Genomic DNA, 20,573 nt, shown 5'->3' on the forward strand with positions numbered 1-20,573 from the left:
TTTTGTGTTTTGTCCTAAAATTCTTTGCCATGGGGTAGTCAGTAGGAAGGTATGGAAAATCAGGGGAGGGGGGTTCCATAATGTCTCCACATGGTGATTACATAATAGAGATAATTTTTTATAATTACATTCACTGAAGCTAACGTGGCTTTCTAGTGAAGTGTGTATGTGTGTGTGTGTGTGTGTGTGTGTGTGTGTGTGTGTGTGTGATCATTTCTTATGACCCCTTTCTCCCAGGATTTGGTAAGCATTCATTTGTTTTCTGTTCTGTGGATTCACTGATTCAGAACATTTCATATAAACAAAATCATAAAGTTAAGTGGTGTGCGTGTGCGCGCACTGTTTGGCATTTATGGTTTAGGGAAGGCTCTAACTCTTGTGTTAAAGAAACCACAGGGAGCTTGCCATGATAGTTCCTGGTCTGAAACAAACCAAGGAAGAATCTGGAAAAAAAAATCAATACACTTGAGCTACTGAGCTATAGGCAGAGGAGGTTCAGATGGTAGAGTATGAAATGAGGGGAAGAAATGACAAACACAGGAAAGGTAAGCAGGAAAGATCTGAGGGAACTGAGTCAGATGAGGGGAAAAGTGGTCACGTGCTTACAAGGATCAGGATAAGCAGGCTCATGGGGGGGGAAAGGAGGAGTAAACTCACTTGACAAAGACAAGAGGGTCTTGGGGAAATCCTTAGCATCATCTGAGGATGAGAATGAGATTTGTGTGGAGCATGTGGATGCTAAAATAATCATTTACATTCACAGACGTGTGCTTTGAAGTGTATGTCTTCTTTCTCTACCCTGCTAAATGCACGTGACAACAGTTCACACACACCAATGTAATTTATATGTCACAGAAAGAAACAAGTGAATTTGCAAGACATTTTGTAGCTTGTAATATTTAATTCATGGGAAATCTCACATCAGCTTAAGGATTCTTCTAGTTCAATCAACAGTTGCGTGACGATCACCCTTTTCCCCACATGTCTTCAATGAGTCTTCATAGATTTTATGTTTGAGGAGGTGTGTGCTTGCATTGATGCCCCTGGGCTGGCCTGTCACCTGCATCAATCCAGCCCAGGGCAGCCTGACAGAGCACCGCAGGCCAGCGTGTGCCTTCCATGATGAGCATGGTGGCCCCACCCATGTGTACCAGATGGGAAATGCTCTAGAGGACAGAACCAGAAGCACGAGGTGGGATGAGAGGAGGCCACCTGGACAGCGTGTGCTAAACCCGCATTTGGATTAAACTCACTTGGGTTGCTTAAGTCTCCGCTTTGGAGCCTTTGTGTTGTCATTCTTGTGGTACATTTCACTCGTGGCCCCGCCGCTGCCTTCCTTACTTGTCCAACATCTGACACCTGACCTGGCTTTGGAACCCTGAGTGTGACAGAGGGTGAGCTGGACCTCCAATATTCTAGGGAGACTCAGTAGGCAGAGAAATCCCTTCACGGTGCCCTGTCTTCTCTGGCTTCACTGCGGCTGACTCCTTCCGGGCCTGGCAGGAAGAACCATAGTCTGTCTCCTGCCTCAGGCCTGGGGCTTACCACATGGGAATCACCCAGGGGCCTGGGAGGTTGCACGGCACCTGTCCACATGGACAGCCAGTGTCTGACAGTGGGTAAAACAGCTCAAAAGCTTGGTTTCCCCTTGCCCAGGAAAGGGCATACGACACTGCCATTAAACTCTAGAGGTCCCACAAATCAGCGCAAGTTTGTTTGAAACTGCGTCTTTGTCCCTCTCCCACTTCATATCCCACCTCCCTGCTGATCCCTGAGAAAACGAGGATGATTACCATCAAGTTCTGAAGCTCCACGTTCAACTTCCAAGAACCTTAACAACTCAAGGTGACAATGAATACAGGCCGATGCCGGGATGTTCACCCGAGGACTTCATAGAAGACTTCTGAATTACAATAAAGAACACAGGAGCAAACTGCTCTTATCTAGAAAAGACCTGATTGCCTGCCCCCAGTGCTAAGTCAGCTCCAACCTCACCCCTGCCAGTACCTAAGGTCATAAGCTTCCATCTCTGTCGGTTTGCTATCTTAAATATACTTCTCTGGGAATCTGGGATACATGAGTCTCTTACATCAGGTAGAAAACAAAATGAGTCCTGCTTTTCATTATCATCTATGAATTTACCTTCACCAGAGTTCTCTTTTCTTTGTATAGCTTTGAACCTGAACTTCAACATGAAAGACTCCCTTGTACCTGGAGGTCTCAATGTTTGTATCTGAGAGTATCTTGATTGCTTCCAAATTTCTGGGGACAGATTTGGGAGGACATGGTTCTGGTGATTGACAGGATTTGTGTGGCTTTTTTTTTTTTTAATTCAACTCTACTTCATTCTGGTCTCCATGGCTTTTGGTGAGAAACTTGATCATCTGCAGAAATTATGTAGTTTTCTGTATGTAGGTCCATGTTAACAATAAATCTTACTAATTGTTTGAAACAGAACACTATATAATGTCTCTTTCACAAGTCTGACATATCAGAATTAAAAAACAAGTGGCGCTGTAGCTCAAGTGGTAGAGCGCTCGCCTTGAGCTGAAGAGCTGAGGGACAGTGCCCAGGCCCAGAGTTCAAGCCCCACGACCGACAAAAAAAAAAAAAAAAAAAAAAAAAAGAATTGAAAAACATTTGTTCAGTGTAGAAATAATATAGTCTTTGAAAAACGAGGTAGTGCAGACTTTCAAACCAGAAACAGAAAGGGCATTGAAATACTTTATAGATTTGTCTTTGATTTGAATGTGAAGATCTTACATTCAGTAGGCTTTACCATTGAATCAGGCCTCTGACTGTTTTTGAGATTTTTTTAAGGGACTCATTCTGTTCAGGTATCAGGCTTGGACCACCATTTTCCTATTTTTTACTTACTATTTTTCCCTTGCTGGATGATGGGTGCCTATCACCATGCCTACTTTTTCCATTGACATGGACTCCCATATACTATTCTCAGTCTATCTTTGAACTATGGCCCTTCTAATTGCAATCTCCCAGGTAACTAGGATTACAGCCATGTGCCCTGGTGCCTGGATCAGAGTGTAATCCGTAAAACTGAATGACAATCTCCCATAACCTACTTAGGCAAAAACTTTGGGAGTACATGATGATGATGATGATGATGATGATGATGATGATGATGATGATGATGATGATGATGATGATGATGATGATGATGAAAAGTATCTTTTTAGCCTGAGGGAGAGAAGGGGCCACTCTACTCCCGTCTGTTTTTCATGGACTCTTGAGATGGTTTCTAATTTCTGTTTGCTCACTAAATTTACAATAAACTAGCACATGATCACATGTGTTCTCTCTTCTTTGTCTGTCCTTCATTTGAGCAGTAAGTGCATACTGGGTTTAGTTAGAAAGCCAAGGGGAGCGAGGTGCTTTGTCATTCCTTTATCAGTCCTGTCTCCTAGGTGGAGATCTGGAGGACTGCAGTTCAAAGTTAGCCCAGACTGAAAAGCCCATGAGACTACATATCCTAAATAACTTCCAAAGACTTGGACTGGAGATGGAGAGCTGAGCAGTAACCCGAGAGAGCTGCAGGCCGAGTTCAAACCCTAGTACTAGGGAGAACAGGCTGAGGGAATGCTGATTTCAGAATCTTCCTCAGCTGGCCTTCAGGCAGGTCACCTTGATTGATTAAAGACTCAACCAAGCCAGGCGTCGCTGGCTCACACCTGTAATCTTAGCTACTCAGGAGGCTGAGATCTGAGGATCATGGCTGGAAGCCAGCCCGGACAGGAAATTCCATGAGCCTCTTATCTCCAATAAACCACTCAGAAAACCAGAAGTGGTTCTGTGGCTCAAGTGGTAGAGCTCTAGCCTTAAGCTGAAGAGCTGAGGGACAGCGCCCAGGCCCAGAGTTCAAGCCCCACGGCCAACAACAACAACAACAAAAAGACTCAACCAAAATGCTGTGCTGTCGGCTTTATCAGGTAGATTACATGTCGCTTCCTTAAGCGACATACAGGGAGTTTGCTCCTTCACAGTGACCCTGTCTCTTTAGAGCAGTGGGTGGTCTCGTATTCCTGAGAGGCCTCGCCCAGGTGGTGGTCCTTCAGACACTCTGTGTCGTGATCTGGATGTTGTGGGGGTCAGAAGTGGGTGGGTGCTGGTTAGACAGCCCCTACAGTTCCAGTCCACCAACTCCTCATGAAGTCAAAATCTGCCACCAAAATGAGCTGTACTTCCTGAGCTGCCTGAGCCTTAGCTTCTGAAGTCCTTGAGAACTGAGATGACTGAGCACAGGCAGCCCCATTCACATTCATATATATGCTCACACACACGTGACCACGCGTCACTCTGAGACATGTACTCATACACACGCTTACCACTCAGTCTCTCCCTCTCTCTTACACACACATGCACACACACACACACACACACACACACACACAGAGCCACATTCACTCAGGGCACATTCTTGCACAAGTAAAGCCACACGTTCACACTCTACACTTTAAAGTACATTTTGGCTTCTAAGCGGTTAGCTCAATGGCAACACATAAATGTTCCATTTGGAAAGGTAAGCTGGATTTGGTGGTGCCTGCCTTCACTCCTGGAACTAGAGAGGCTGAGGTAGGAAGGTCATAAGTTCCAGGTCAGTCTGGGCTATACTTGGAAACAAAATCAAGAAGGAGAATAGGCTGGGAATTAGGTTCTGAAGCAGTTTTACATGAGGCCTTGGATGTTGGTTCTTTGAAAGCTGAGGCTTTACAACGAGACACCAGCCATCAGCTTGCTTTGATAGCTCTTTAAGATCTGTCAGTGGCGGACTTCACCATCTCTTTCTGCTAGCTAGCCATGGGGAGATACTGGGTCACAGGATTGTCGCTCCTTTTTAAAATGTTGTTGTTCAGATGCTGGAGGGGATGTGGACAGAAGGGAACCCTACTGCACTGTTGGTGGGAGTATAAACTTGTTCAATCACTCTGGAAAGCAGTTTGGAGGTTCCTCAAAAGACTCCACATAGAGCTCCCTAGCAATCCTACTTCTGGGCATTGACCCAAATGACCACAAACAAGACCATACTAAAGCTACCAGCACTACTATGTTTATCACAGCATTATTCACTATAGCTAAGATATGGAAGCAACCCAGATGCCCCTCAGTAGATGAATGAATCAAGAAAATGTGGTATATATACACAATGGATTTCTATGCCTCCATCAGAAAGAATGGCATTGCCCCATTTGTGAGGAAATGGAAAGACTTGGAAAAAGTCATAGTAAACAAAGTAAGCCAGACCCAAAGAAACATAGGTCCCATGGTTTCCTCATTTGTAATAATTAGTATACGTTAGGATAATTTTATCAGATGAGCAGAAAAGCTCAAAAGCTATGTACATATGACCATATAAGATGATGCTAAGTGAAATGAACCTGAAGATATGGACACAAAAGAAGAGGTCTTTCTTTGTTGTTGTTTTTAATGTACTATGTGATTTTTTTTTGTTTCTGTTGTATGTTCTTCCTCCTGTGGTACATTCCTGTTGTCACTGTTCTTGATTTTGGTTCCCTGCATGTTGTATATACATTTTTCTAATTTGGGGAGGGGAAGGGGAATAATAAAATGCTGAAACAAGGACACAGGATGACCTATTGCAACAATGATACCCACAAGACACTATGTTGGAAATGAACTTCGGGGACTGGGGGGGGGCAGTGAGGGAGATGGGGGAGGGAAGGGATAGTGGAAGAACCACAAGAGAGGAGGTAACAATGCTGGACAAGAACTGCACTCATTGCCTTACTCATGTAACTGTGACCCCTCTGTGCAGCATCTTTATAATGAAATAAAATTTAAAAAATGTCGTTGTTACTTTTCCATTTGCCAGCTTAGCATGTGATCAGATACCTCCCTGTTGGAAAACGGAATGATGAAAGCAGCTATTTACTGAATTATATAAGCAGGTTATAGATTAGTTAGGATAGTATGTTACCATTACAACACAAATGAGGTCTCAGATAAACACAATGTGAGGAATAAGGAGTAAGCTACACTGAAAGAAGGATCTTGTGTGACAATAACTCTCTTTTCTTGATCTTTTGCCAATATATCTTCCCAGTTTGAAAGGAGATCCATTTCCATACCCCTCTAAGAAAGTCTACTTTGCTCTTATGCAAAAGGTGATTGTGTGATTCCAGGAGTTCCTCCTGGAATGTGTTTGTGTGTGTTTGCGCATGCACCTTTGTCTTTATACTGTTGTATCTGAAGCAAACACAGAGGACGGCTACAGGAATTGTCACATATAATCACTATATTAAAAGAATCTGCAGTACCTTCAGATGTTACGCAGATGAAATATGAACTGATAAAAAGGGTAAACAAAATATGGTCTTATTTATCCATGCAATGGATGAATAAGATGGAAAGGAATAACATGGGAAAAGACAAAAGATACCTGCAACAGTGTGGCTGAACTTTGAAAACATTATGCCAAGTGAAAGAAGCCAACAAATTGGCTGATGAATACAGCAAATGGTATGGTCACACTGATTTGAAATATTCTGAACAGGCAATCTATAAAGGCAAAAAGTGGTTTCAGGCATAGAGGAGAGAGGAATACACATTCTGATAAAAACATAAGCTAAGCCAGGTGCCGGTGGCTCATGCCTGTAATCCTAGCTACTCAGGAGGCTGAGATCTGAGGATCGTGTTTCAAAGCCAACCCGGGCAGGAAACTCCGTGAGACTCTTATCTCCACTAAACTTCTAGAAAACTGGAAGTGGTGCTGTGGCTCAAGCAGTAGAGCACTTACCTTGAGCTGAAGAGCTGAAGGATAGTGCCCAGGCCCGGAGTTCAAGCCCCACAACAGACAAAAAAAAAAGAAAAGAAAAGAAAAGAAAAGAAAATGCTACTTAAGATGGCCACTTATCAGGATTTCAGGTAATGTGGTAAGAGCAAAATCCAGGTGACCCTGTGGAGATTATCTGCCACTGCCCTGAGCACATGTATGGTGGCTCCTAGATCCAATCAGAAGCACAGGATACCACTAGTCTCCACCACCTCATAAACATATCTCTCCACCATCCTTGGTCCACGGAGGAACTCCTTCTTGGTACTTTCCTCTGCATCTAAGCCACTGACAGGCCCGTTGTTTCTACCTTGGCTGAAAAGAAGGCCGAGAAGGAAAATTTCTAGCCTTTTCCTTGGGGAAGCAGAGTTCTGAAGGTGAGAAACTCATTAAGCATAAAAAGAATTGTTAAAGATGATGAATAGTCAGAGGGCAGTAGATAAGTAGATATTTAGGGGTCTCAGTATTAATATCTGCATTGCCTTCACACCTCATGGTTCTGTAAATGCTGCTTTAATGGGGTTTGTCTTATTTAACGATTGGGAGAAAGGGGTATTTAACTTGATGGAAAGATAGGTTGAACCAGGAGAATTCTAGAAGATCAAATGGAGAAAGGAACAGTGTGACAAATGAAGAATTACTTGTTCAACATACACCAATTCAGAAATAGATATCTATTTTAAAAACATCTGTCCATGTGTCATACAGTGGTAACCAGGGGATAAAATCACAGAAAAGATAGCTAGAGCTTAACCCTTGAGCACTTACATTGCTGACATGGGCAGATAAGCAAATAAAACATCATGTGACAAGCATGGAAATCAAATAGGAAGAGGAACACAAAGTAGGAACTTTGGAAAAAAAATTAGGAGGAAAAAAACTCCAGATACATAACTTGTCTTCCTCTTTTATTATCAAGTGGAGCTTTCTCCTTGTCTCATGAAAAGCACCAACTCGTTTATGGTTATTGAGAAATGAACTCCTTTCCTCTAATGGCTATCAACTTTATGGGGCAGTAAATCAATTGAGACAGAAGCTGGCTTGATCAGCCTAGTCACCCTTTGCCCAGGGCTCCTCAGACAAGGCTGAGGAATAGACCCAGCAAAGAGAAAGGCAAGGATATGAGGTGAGTCCTTTTTCCATGAAAGTAGTGCGTTGAGGAATCGGAATCTCTTTATAAATTTTCCAGTTTGCTCCTCTGTTAGGTGGTTTAGATGCCACTGTTTTTCTTCTGGGCTTGAGGAACACTGGTGAGGTGGACGTGTGGAGGGGTGTGTGTGTGTGTGTGTGTGTGTGTGTGTGTGTGTGTGTGTGTGTGTGTTTGAAGGGGTCTGATGTGAGACATCAGCTCTCAGTGGAATGAGCAGTGGAAAGAACAGGAAATCCTGGGATTGGAGGTGGTATAGATTCAGAGGACATGGATGTATCTAGCTTTGGGGTGAATTTTCACTTTTACAAATCCCCACTTCTACCTTCTTCTTGGATGACCATAGCTTCTCTGGTAGGAAAATGCCTGGAACTGTCTCCCCCCACCCAAATGCATTCAAACTCCCAGGGCTACCATGTGGCACCTGCTCCCTTGGGAAAATAAAGGAGTTGTGCAGTGGTGCTTACCTCTGGGTCTTGGAGGCTGGAAAGCAAAATCTCTCATGGAGAAAAATAAGATGGGGAAGAAGTGCTTTGATGATCAAGGTGTCTGCTGTGTTGTAGGCTGACTTGTAAGCACTGTGTAAGAGAAAGCAGGCTAGGAATTATGAGTGTTTGGGTGAGTCCTATGGATTTTTTTTCAGGGCCTGAAATCCCACCCTGGATGATTTGTTCTCTGAGAGATGCACAGAAAGCACTCAAGTACTGGCTTAGGAAAGAGGAGGTGTCCGTGTTTACCTCAATTCCAACACAAATAACTGTTAAATAGAATTTTTAATGCTCCATCTATGAGATGGAAGTTATGAGGCCTTCTAGCTCAACTTTGATGAATGATTTAAAAACAAATAATGTGATCTATGTTTTGTGGGGAATAGAATCAATCTTCAGAATGATTTGTACTGTAAAAGAGACACTTGATAGCTTTAGACTCGTAGGGTAGAATAGGTAATAAATCTCAATTTCAATCATCTGGCTCCGTTTCTCCAAGAGCTAAGGATTATTTTTCTAAATCCTTCTTGGTAAATTATCTATTGATCCTTGCTTTCCACTCTCATTTAAATATTTAAATGCTCCTTTTTTTTGGATTATTACACACTAATTCAAAGGTTGCCTCCATTAAATGTTGGAATACTAATAGAAATAAATAGCCATAGTGTTGTCTTGCAGAAAGTCAAGAGCAAAGGGAAATGTAAAGTGAGAGGAAGAGCAAAACATAAAACAAAACCTAATGAATTCTTTTGCACATTGGTTGGCTGTTGGTGCATTGGTGGTGGTTTAGTAGGTGAGAATATGGACAGAAGGCATTAAGCACCTGGGCATGAGAGGAGTCATAAGGATTTTGAGCCCAAGGTTGAAAAGATTTATAGTTTATGTAGAGAACAATTAAGATTTCACTATAGGAGATTTAATGACCTTGTTTGTGCTGGGTCATGGGGAAAATGAACCAAAGATACAACTGAACTGGGAGTAACTGTCTACTAGAAAGTAATGGCTCCAGAAAGAGAGAAATCAGAAAGTTTCCCAGTATGTGTTAAATGAAAATTTGGGGGATTTCTTCAAACTATGAATTATTTGAGGAGTAATTGATTGGCAGGTAGGGCAAAACTGGAATTGGAGTGTGGGGAAAGATGCTTTCATGTCTAAACCTGCTCATTTTGGTTGGATGTTTGGGACATACTAGATATCGCTCAGGAATAGATGAACTTGAATCTCTGGGCTAGAACTGCAGAATGAATTGTCAGATGCCATATGAAATTACATGAATCTAGGGGATTGTTCAAGGAGTGTTGTATGAAAATTCCAGGACTATCAATACTTAATCCAAGAAGAGTTAAGAGACCACAGGAAAACCAAGATTGAAAGAAATACAAGACATTGCGGGCAGAGAGTGTCAAGGAGGAGAGAGAGGTGTTTGGGCTGGGTAATGAAGACAGTACCCCCTGTATTTAGCAGCCAGGCCACTGCTGTCAGGCAAAAGCAGTGTCATGGGAATGTAGAAAACACAAGGCATGCCAGTTACCTATGAGGAAGTGAGAAGAGCAAGGTGTAATTATCGTTATAGAAGGTTAGCTATGAAAGGAAACCGAAAGCTAAAATGCTATCTTGACAAGAACAGAGTCATGGGTGGTCTAAGGGGACTTGTCATCTCTCTATGAAGGGGAAAAAAATGTTGGGAGGGATAGTTTGATAAAACAGGAAAGAAAGAATGCATACAACAATCATTTAAAAATAGTGAAAACTAGAGAGTACGTAGGATTGTGCATGGATAAGAAGAGGGAAACTTACATTGAGATCAGAGGATAAACAGGAATTTATCTAGTTACGCATTTTAAAAATAAAAATTGTGGGTAGAGCTGTGAGAAGATAAGATGATTTCCACAAACATTGGGGATGATATTGTGGAAAAGTAACAAGTAGGGATAGAGCTATCTCTCATTCAGAGAACAAAATAAAAAATAATATGTTGCTGATGACCAAGGTTGGGTCTAGGAAAGAAGAATTAGTTGTTGTTGTTGTTGTTTAAACTGCACTTGCTGGGTGCCAATGTCTCACACCTATAATCCTTGCTACTCAGGGGGATGTGATCTGAGGATCAAAGTCCAAAGCCAGCCCAGGCAGAAATGTCTGTGAAACTCTTACCTCCAATTAACCTACCCAAAAGCTAGTAAAGTTGGCTCAACTGAAAGAATGCATGCCTTGAGCACAAAAGCCCAGGGACAGACAATTCTCTGAGTTCAAGCACAAAAACAAAAACAAAAACAAAACCAACAAAACTGCCGCAGTGAAAAAGGAAGGGGGAAAATGTGATCCCTAATGGCTTTTAACATGGCAATGGCTTGTCAATCCAGAGACAGACGCTCAGTCTAGTGGTTTCATTATATAGTTTTTGTTAGTAGATAATACAGAAGAAAGATGATACCCATGGCAAGTTAAACAATAGGTATTGAGGCCTACTAGGTAGGAATGAAATCCAGGCTCCAGGAAGGACTCAGAGAACAAGGGAAATGGAAAAGGGACAGAAACCCAGACATGATGGAACAACAAAGAAGATCGGAATGAGGCAAAAGGCGGACCTAGCTTGTGATGAGTAAATGAGAATGAAGGTTCAGAATTTAGGAAGCAGAACAACGCAGGAGGATAACATCAGATGAGGTGTGCATGGTGGAAAGGGAAGTGTGGTGGACTCTTGGGTATTGGAATGTCCAACTGCCCTAGAGCTATGAGATGAATATCACGTTAGATTTGTGTGAAGTCGAGCAAAAAATGTCAGACTCCAAGGGATTCTCATAGATTCCGACAATCTGACCTCAGTTTTGTTGATGAAGAAATGCAATGGATAAACAGCTTATCTGTCAAATTAGAAAACTAGGCCAGGAATTCGAGTCCCTTGATTTCCTGTTCATTCTACCTTGCAATACAGTAAGTATCTGAGAGCCCAAGTAGGTATTGTGCTGGGGACCAGAATCAGGTTGGTTTCTCTTGCCAGATTCTTCATAGGCTCAGTGTCTTCTCAGCAGCTAAACACCCCTGGTCATGCCTCAGGAAGTAGGAGACAACAGCTTGGGTTCCCTTTTTCCTGTTTCTTCTCTCCCTTTACAACTATTCACAGTGAACATAAAGGTTGAAGGGCTGAAGGGGCATCGGATAGGGCCTTGTGAACCACTTCCTCCCCTCATACTCTCCCTTCTCGCTGCTTGTTATGGATGACATACTTTTCCTGACATATACCTACTCCCTATCTTTTCAGAGAGAAAGATAAGAGTTCTAGAAGTGCTAGATGCAAAGACTGGAGTTAGTGAGCAACATGTTGATGGCAGCCACAAATATTCTCTGGATGATGCTGATAATCAAAGTGGTCTTCAGAAATTTCATATACTGTTTTTACTGATTAACTGATCATTGGTTGATTGATTGCAGCAGTACTGGGCATTGAATTCAGGCAAGCTAGGCAATCACATTATTTTCCCAGTTCTTTTGGCTTTGGTTATTTTTCAGATAAGGTCTTGCAAATTTTCCCCTGGGATGGCCTCCTATTAAAACCTTACTCTCTCTGCCTGCTGGAATTAAAGGTGTGAACCTCCATGACCAGTTTGTTCTTTGAGATAGAGTCTTGCTAGCGTTTTGCCCATGCTGGCCTCAAACCAGGATCCTCCTAGCTGTGCTTCACAAGTAGCTGCAATTTCAGGCATAAGCCAATGTACCGCTTCGACACGATGCTTATCTATTCGCGTGGATTGATCTGACTCTATGCTTTGCTTTGATCTGGTTACCTGTGTCCATCTAGATGGCGGGGAAGCTCAGTGTATTGGAAATACTTCTGATTGTCTACATCCTAGTTGTACTCGCCCTGGATATCCTCTTGCTGCTTCTTGTGTTGGAGAAACCTTCAGGTAAAGGAGATCTTGGGGCTGCTGAATGGGAAGAATGGTTAAAGGAAAAGTGTTCTGAATGCCAAGGAGATCATTTGATGTCTTCATTCTTCAGTGTGTGGCTGTATGGCAGCATTCAAAAATCCATGTCCGCAATTAATTTAAGTCAATCTCTAAGATAAGAGTTCTTTTTTTTTTTTTTTTTTTTTTTTTTTTTACAACTAACCTTGAAAGCTTGTGACACTCAGATTCTCCTAAGCCCTACCTGGTGCATTTTAACAGGATGAAAAATTAGACTCATTAGATACCTACCTTTCAGCCAGTATCATAAAAGTAAGAGAGGCCTCAGTGAGAAGGGACTCCAGCTAAGGTGATGCTTCCCAACTCCATTGCACTATAGTAAAGAATCTTAGTCACTGGGAAGTTCAGGGTGGATTGCATTGTACTATACATGACTGAAATAGCCATGATATTTCTATAGATGCTTGAAACTGTTCTCTTTCTTTGTTATGGCACACCACACCACACACATACACACACACACACATTCATACTCACACTCACCACTTACTTTATGATATTGTTTACATGAAATGTTCTGAATCAGTGAATCCACAGAACAGAAAACAAATGAATGCTTACCAAATCCTGGGAGAAAGGGGTCATGGGAAATGATCACTCAGGAGCATATGATTTCAGCATGATGCAAATGTTTTAACATTAGTCACTGGTTATTGATGGTGCCACTCTGTGAAGTATTTGAACTGTACATTTTATGAAGGTGCATTTTGCAGTATGTGACTTCAGTCTCTAAAAACCAACCTATCAACAACTTTTTTGTAAAAACAAGAAATCAAGTATTTTTAATATTTGGAGAAGTGTTAAACATGTGTGCAGAGGTCATGACTGGCTACCTGTGATGCGTTCATTTCAGAACTGAGTAAAAGTCTGAAACTGATCCCTTCTTATCTGGGCCTGTGATCTCCCTGAAAATTTTCAACTTTATTCTTGAATTTCTCTGCAGACACTTCATTTATTCCGGAATGCCCAGAGATCCCCGTGTCAGACAGGATTGATTGCGCACCAGGCAAGACGGTGACAGAGGTCAGAGCAATGAGGTTTCTCCTGGGGCCTCACTAGGTTTTTTTTTTTTTTTTTTTGTCGGTCGTGGGGCTTGAACTCTGGACTTGGGCGCTGTCCCTCAGCTCTTCAGCTCAAGGCGAGCGCTCTACCACTTGAGCTACAGCGCCACTTCCGGTTTTCTAGTGGTTTATTGGAGATAGGAGTCTCACGGTCTCTCCTGCCCGGGCTGGCTTTGAACTGCGATCCTCAGATCTCAGCCTCCTGAGTAGCTAGGATTACAGGCGTGAGCCACCAGCGCCCGGCTTCACTAGGTTTTATTGAAGGGTAGGGATGGGAGGAGGAAATGGGGGAGAACAAAGGAAGGGGTGACATTGACCAAAGAAGCATTGTACTCAAAACCTGACATATGGAACTGTAACCCCTTCGTACAGCTACTTAATAATAATAAGAAGAAGAAATGAGTATGTTCAGTGGGGAGAGGGTCTCAGAGGCTTATGGATCTGTCTTTTCTTTGGAGGCATTTATTTCTTGTCTTAATAAAATAGACATTGGTAATAAGGAAGTGAGGGAAACAAGATAAAAGAATTTAAAAAGAGATAACAATAGGAGGAGATAAAAGTGTAAAAGCCCAAAAGAGGAGGAAAGGCAGAAACGTGGCTAAATGGATCATAACTGTGACTTCAAGGTTGAGCATGGAAAGTTAGGTGTCTGACAGCTGCACTTTATTTTCCTTGGAAATGAGATCATCAAGCCATGTGGAACACCGGGCACTTGCAGCACTCAGGTAACTTTTCTTTTTTTGAGGGGGGGGGGTCCGGTTGAGGGGCCTGAACTCTGGGCCTGGGCGCTGTCCCTCAGCTCTTCAGCTCAAGGCTAGTGCTCTACCACTTGAGCCACAGTGCCACTTCCGGCTTTTTGCTTTTTGCTTATGTGGTGCTTAGGAATCCAACCCAGGGCCTCGAGCATGCAAGGCAAGCGCTCTACCACTGAGCCACCTTCCCAGCCCCTCAGGTAACTTTTCTAAGAAGAGCCTTCTAGAATTATTATTGGCAAGTCCCCCAAAAAACGTGGCAAAAGTACAGATTTTTCTCCCCTCCCTAATTAGATTCCATAACAATATCAACTATTTGAACCCCACATAGTGACTTTGCCTAAACGACTTTGACTTTGCTTAGGCAACTTTGCCTAAAAAGCTATGTTTAGGCAAAGTGAGCTATTTCTTTAGCTCACCCAGAGTTTGCATTCAATATCCTGTAGTATCCTATTAATTAGGACTATGTTGAATTTTTATTAAGTTAAGCAAGATTAATATCTCAATAGTTTCAGACATTTCCATTCTAAAATATTTCCATTGTATATAAAATTATTTTAACAAATAATTAATAATAAAGAATAACAGATGAGTTTGCACAGTTTCTTTAACCATTCTCCCATTGACTAGAATATTTATAGCAGCATGTTTCATTTTTCATACTTTCAAGCTAATCAACTTAGAGTTGTCCTAAGATTTAGATGTAGACTTAGAGAAATACTTAGATTTATCCTAGTGTTGTGCATAGTTTTGGGAAATTCATCCTTTTTTCCATATTGTTTTTCACTGTATGAAATGAAACACAATTTTGTAAAAATCCACTATACTCTTGATAAGTATGTTTCCATAGTGCTGCCAGGAACACTAAACAGCATGTGTTCTGGTGACCACGTGACCACATGGAGGATTCCATTGGCCTGGCCCTAGGAATGGAATTTCCAGGTTGTAGGACACAAGTTTGCGCTTAGTGGATAACTGCAAAATAACTTTTCTTTTATTCATCAATTCTGTTCCCTCCCCCCGCCCCATGAAGTCATGGGGCTTCAACTCAGGGTCTGGACTCTGTCCCTGAGCTCTTTTTGCTCAAGGCTAGTGCTCTGCCACTTTGAGCCACAGCTCCATTTCTGGCTTGCTGGTGATTAATGAGAGACCCACAGCCTTTCCTGCCCAGGCTGGCTTTGAACCGTGATCCTTAGATCTCAGTCTCCTGAGTAGCCAGGATTAAAGGTGTGAGCCACCAGGGCCTGGCCCATTTCTGTTTCTTTTATTGTGGAATCTTTTGGAATCTCATGATATAGCAATGCTACATCAAATAATAATGTTTTAAAGTAGTTTTCTAATATGTCCCATTATCTTTTTATCTCAAAACACCAAAGTTCTTTTTCCTTTCTAAAATTTCTATATTGCTTGAGGTTGTACATCAAAAAGGAGATGCACAACCATAGTATGTTTTAGAAAATGGGACTTTCTGGAGGCTGCTTTTCTCTAAGCAAATGTTACATAACATTTTAGTAAAACAATGAATATAAAAGGATTGTTTGATTTTGGAGGAAGTTGGTTATGCATCATTTATAGAATTTAAGCATCCATTAGAGACTTAATTGAAGAAATGCTTGCATCAAATATAACTTGGACTAGGTAAGTTTTAAGTCAATTTTCAATTCTTCATTGATATAGGACAAAATTGTCTGATTGAAAAGTACCATAAAAACTTATTTGACATAAAATATACTGACAAACACTCTTGAAAAAAGTTTTGTGTTAACAAGAAAACAGAGATAAATAGACTTGTGAGTGAACACGATAGTTCAGACTATAGTTTACAAGAGTCTGTATTATTGTGACACTGGAAAAGAAGGAAAGTAATATTGTTTCTATATACTAATATGTATAATATATAATATATAATAGGAATAGCTTATATATGTTATGTAATGTACATATATGATATGTAATATGCATCTATATTATATATAATACACGTGTGTGTATATGTGGTGTGTGTGTGTGTGTGTGTGTGTGTGTGTGTGTGTGTGTGTGTGTGTGTGTGTGTGTGTGTTGGAAGAGATATCGAGTTTAAATAATAGTTAAGTAATTATCCCCAAGACACTTTAGTTTCTGGGACTGAAAGAAGGATATCAGAGCAGGTTACACAGAAAGATATTGTATTTATTTGAATGTTTATTGCCCTTTCTGAGATCTGTAGACTTTGAAACCATTTGTAACAGTGAAACTCACCCTCTGGACTTTACAGATGTCAGTTTAAGGGGTGGCAGAGATGATCACTGTCTGCCCCAGACTTAGAAAAACTTAGTAATTCCCAGGCCACCCAGAGGCTCCAAATTCTTTGCTGATCCCTTCTAGGAAGTTTCTTATCTGAAAAGAAGGTAGAAATGCTTCATTCTATGGAGAATGAATAACTTTTATTTATTCTATGAGGAATAAATATTTAAGTGATGGCATATCGACAATGTGATTGCCTTTTCATTGTACATATGAAATGTACTAAATTCATGTCATGACTTTCCAGAACAATGACAGAAGATATTGACAAGTGAAATGTTTTTCAGTACTATCCATATTTAAGACAAGTAGTGTTGTGACATCTTCTTTATTTTTTAAAAATAACACAACCAACACTGAATTTAACACAACCAACGCTGAATTCAATAAGATTCAGGCTGAATAGTTATGTACAGAATAAAGCAAGGAAGTATTGATTTGAAAATACAGTAATACTCTTGTAAACTGTAGTCTGAACAATCATGTTCACTCACAAGTCTATCTCTGTTTTCTTGTTAACACAAAACTTTTTTCAAGAGTTTTTGTCTATATATATTTTAAATAAGTTTTTTATTGTAAAAATACTGTACAGAGGGGTTACAATTACATGAGCAAGGTAAAGAGTACATTTCTTATCAAGCATTGTTGCCTCCTCCTTTGTTTTTCCCCTACCATTCCTTCCCTCTCACCTCCTCAACTATACTCCTACTCTCTTTCTCCCTCCCCCGTCCCCCGCCTAAATTATAAAGTTCGTTTTTCAACATCGAGTCTTGTTGCTATGGGTTAACCTGTATCACTATTTAAACAATTTGTTTTTTTCCCTTCCCCCAATTATACCAACATCAAACACAGTGAAACCAGGGGTTATATTGTGGGGGAGGGATATACAAAGCAACACAAAAAATCACATGGTACCTTATAAATATGTAAGAAACAATAGCAAGAAAGAAAAACCCACTTGTATCCTTATCTTGGGGTCCATTTCGCTTAACATCATCTTATATTTCAAATAAGGGAAACCATGGGACCTATGTTTCTTTGGGCCTGGCTTACTTCACTTAATATAATTTTTTCCAAGTCTTTCCATTTCCTAACAAATGAGGTGATGCCATTCTTTCTGATAGAGGCATAGAATTCCATCGTATATATAGAAAGCCCACGGATTGGGAGAAGATCTTCACTAGCCATACAACAGACAAGAGTCTCATATCTAAAATATACTTGGAACTCAAAAAATTAAAAACCCCAACAACAAATCCTCAAAGAAACAACTGCTTGATAAATAAGTGGCCTAAAGACTTAAAGAGAAACTTCTCTGAAGAGGAAATAAGAATGGCCAATAGACACATGAAGAAATGCTCAACCTCCCTAGCCATAAAAGAAATGCAAATCAAAACAACATTGAGATTCCACCTCACCCCAGTTAGAATGGCTATAATCAAGAACTCTAATAACAACAGATGCTGGAGGGGATGTGCCCAAAAGGGAACCCTACTGCATTGTTGGTGGAAGTGTAAACTTGTTCAACCACTTTGGAAATCAGTATGGAGGTTCCTCAAAAGACTCCACATAGAACTCCCCTATGATCCAGCAATCCCACTTTTGGGCATTTACCCAAATGATCACAAACAAGACCATACTAAAGCTACCAGCACAACTATGTTTATTGTAGCATTATTTACCATAGCTAAGACATGGAACCAAGCCAGATGCCCCTCAGTAGATGAATTGTCAGTATATTTTATGTCGCTTTTTTATTTTATGACACTTTTCAATCAGACAATTTTGTCCTATAGCAATGAAGAATTGAAAATTGATTTAAAACTTACCTAGTCCAATTTGTCCCATGAAGATTAGAATGTGCTTGTGACTTGAACTAATTATCACTATCCCACAATTCTGTGAAATTTGTGAAATTTATGTAGTCATTTAATCACAATAAAAAATTGTAAAAAAAAGTTTTCTTTCTACGTGCTGTTCCACTCCCTGGAATCACGTTGCCAGCTTCGTGAGCATCTTTCTTTATCTTTTGATCAAGAGCTCATTGCTCTTGACACAATTTTTTATAAGTTTTTTTATTATGAAAATGCTGTACAGAGGGGTTACAGTTACATGAGCAATCAGGCATTACTACTTTCTCTGCCTGGAGCACTGATTTGCTCTCCATCTGTCTATCCCCTCCTAGTGATTTAGAATTGATTTTACATTTTTCCTACCTAGAGGACCTTTTCATTCCACTCCCAGCCTTCCAGCCTGGGTGCTGTGTGTGCTTCCTTAATTCCTAGGCACACTGTTGGAGTACTTAACTCATCGCATTACAGCTCTTTTAGTTGTCTTCATTTATGACTGACTGTGAGTTTGCCGAAGGCATAAACTGTATCTTATTAATCTGTGTCATCAGTTCCTTCCTTAAATGGTAGGTAATGAATGCCTGTTGATGGATGGATGCTTGGAATGAATAAAGAAATGAATGTCATTAGGGCATACCTTCAATTCTCCTGGGACTAAAATGGGCAATAAACAGTCAAATAATAATTGCTTCCTTCACTTTGTAGAATGCCAACTCTTTCCCCTCGTTACAGGAGATTTGCCGCTGGCAACATAAATGCTGCTGGAAGCATGAGGCAGATCCCAACATCCCAAGTTGCTTCTTCCCCAGGAACTGGGGCTACGAAGTCCAAGATGGCCCTACAAATAGAAGTACAGGTGAGCCCACGCCAAGATGGCTTCAGGGACTAACTCTTGGTGGCCCAGATAAGTGAGTGAAACAGAAGAGCTAAAACTCCCTCGTTCCCTCCTTTTCAACCCTAGACTTCACTGCCCGGTTGAGAAGGTCTCCATCCCCATCTCTATTTGGAGATGATATCGCTAATGCCCTCTTCACAGCTGAGAGCCAGACGTCCAATCGTTTTCATTTCAAGGTAAATCTCTGCAGCTTACAGCGCTCCGCCCTGGGTTCACGCCACCCTCCATTATGCACCGCACAAAATGTGATCAGACAGACAGCATCCCTTCTTTCTCTCAGAATCTCTGTGTGGGATGGAGAGGTGAATTTGTTCTTGATAGGGCATGTGCATCTGGGTGGTGTCTCCTCACACATCAGAAACCACAGGATTCCGAATCAGAAATGGTTCTCATGGGGGCCTGTTGGAGAGGAAATATCCTTGGTGGCTTTGCAAAGAAGTGGTCTTCTGCTTTTCTCCTGACAGATAACTGACTTCAATGAGCTACGCTATGAAGTCCCTCCTGAGGTCATCAATCCCGTTAATAGGACTGCTGATAAATCTACCTTGAACTACGACATTGAGGTCACTTATAAGCCCTTTAGCTTCAGAATAATTCGGAAAAGCAACAAGAAAGTATTGTGAGTTTTTTCAGCTACTGGCATATGGAGTCAGAACATCATTCATTTTTGACGCATGTGGGGTACAGAGTAAATGATTATGGCTCCGAGATATATTTCAACTTTAGAAAAATCCCAAATGACACATTGTAATTAACAGTGGTAAACTGTCATGATTGTAGAGCAAAAAAAAAAATATAAAGATGTAGTGTTTCATAATGTTTGTAAATACGCATATATACACATGGTTTAAATACCTTGAAACAGGAAACTTTCTTGTTTACAGTTACCATTCCTACTGGCATTCAAACTTTATCTATTTTTTCTTTTTTTTTATTGTGAAAATACCATACAGAGGGGTTACAATTACATGGGCAAGGTAATGAGTACATTTCTTATCAAGCATTGTTGCCTCCTCCTTTGTTTCCCCTTCCCATCCCTTCCAATCTCCCGCCCCCCCCCCCCCCACCGCCGCCCCACGTCTCCCCTTCCCCCTTCTCCCGCCCTGGCCAAAGTTGTAAAGTTCGTTTTTTGACATAACATCTTGTACATCTCATTGTTACAATGGGTCCACCTGTATCCCTATTTAAACAATTTGTTTTTTCCCTTCCCCTCCACAAATTATACCAACATCATTCTTTTATGGTTCCAAAGTATCACGTCCTGTGAACCTTCTCCTTTAGCACCTCGTGGTAGTATGAGATGAATATCTTAGGGATTGCCAGGAGA

General features: G+C 41.1%; 1 protein-coding gene across 1 annotated transcript in view; it reads left to right on the plus strand.

The window, feature by feature from the left end:
* The first annotated feature begins 12,239 nt into the window (after positions 1–12,239).
* Mgam2 (maltase-glucoamylase 2 (putative)) overlaps positions 12,240–20,573 on the plus strand; it is a 64,000-nt gene continuing 55,666 nt past the window's right edge. Inside the window, exons 1-5 of the mRNA XM_069997378.1 lie at positions 12,240–12,345; positions 13,349–13,428; positions 19,084–19,207; positions 19,313–19,422; positions 19,711–19,865. Of these exons, the coding sequence (XP_069853479.1) occupies positions 12,240–12,345; positions 13,349–13,428; positions 19,084–19,207; positions 19,313–19,422; positions 19,711–19,865 (575 nt within the window). The remainder of the gene's footprint in view (positions 12,346–13,348; positions 13,429–19,083; positions 19,208–19,312; positions 19,423–19,710; positions 19,866–20,573) is intronic.

Source organism: Dipodomys merriami, unplaced genomic scaffold, assembly GCF_024711535.1.
Source record: "Dipodomys merriami isolate MVZ:Mamm:240054 unplaced genomic scaffold, mDipMer1.0.p SCAF_5, whole genome shotgun sequence".
Taxonomy (NCBI): domain Eukaryota; kingdom Metazoa; phylum Chordata; class Mammalia; order Rodentia; family Heteromyidae; genus Dipodomys; species Dipodomys merriami.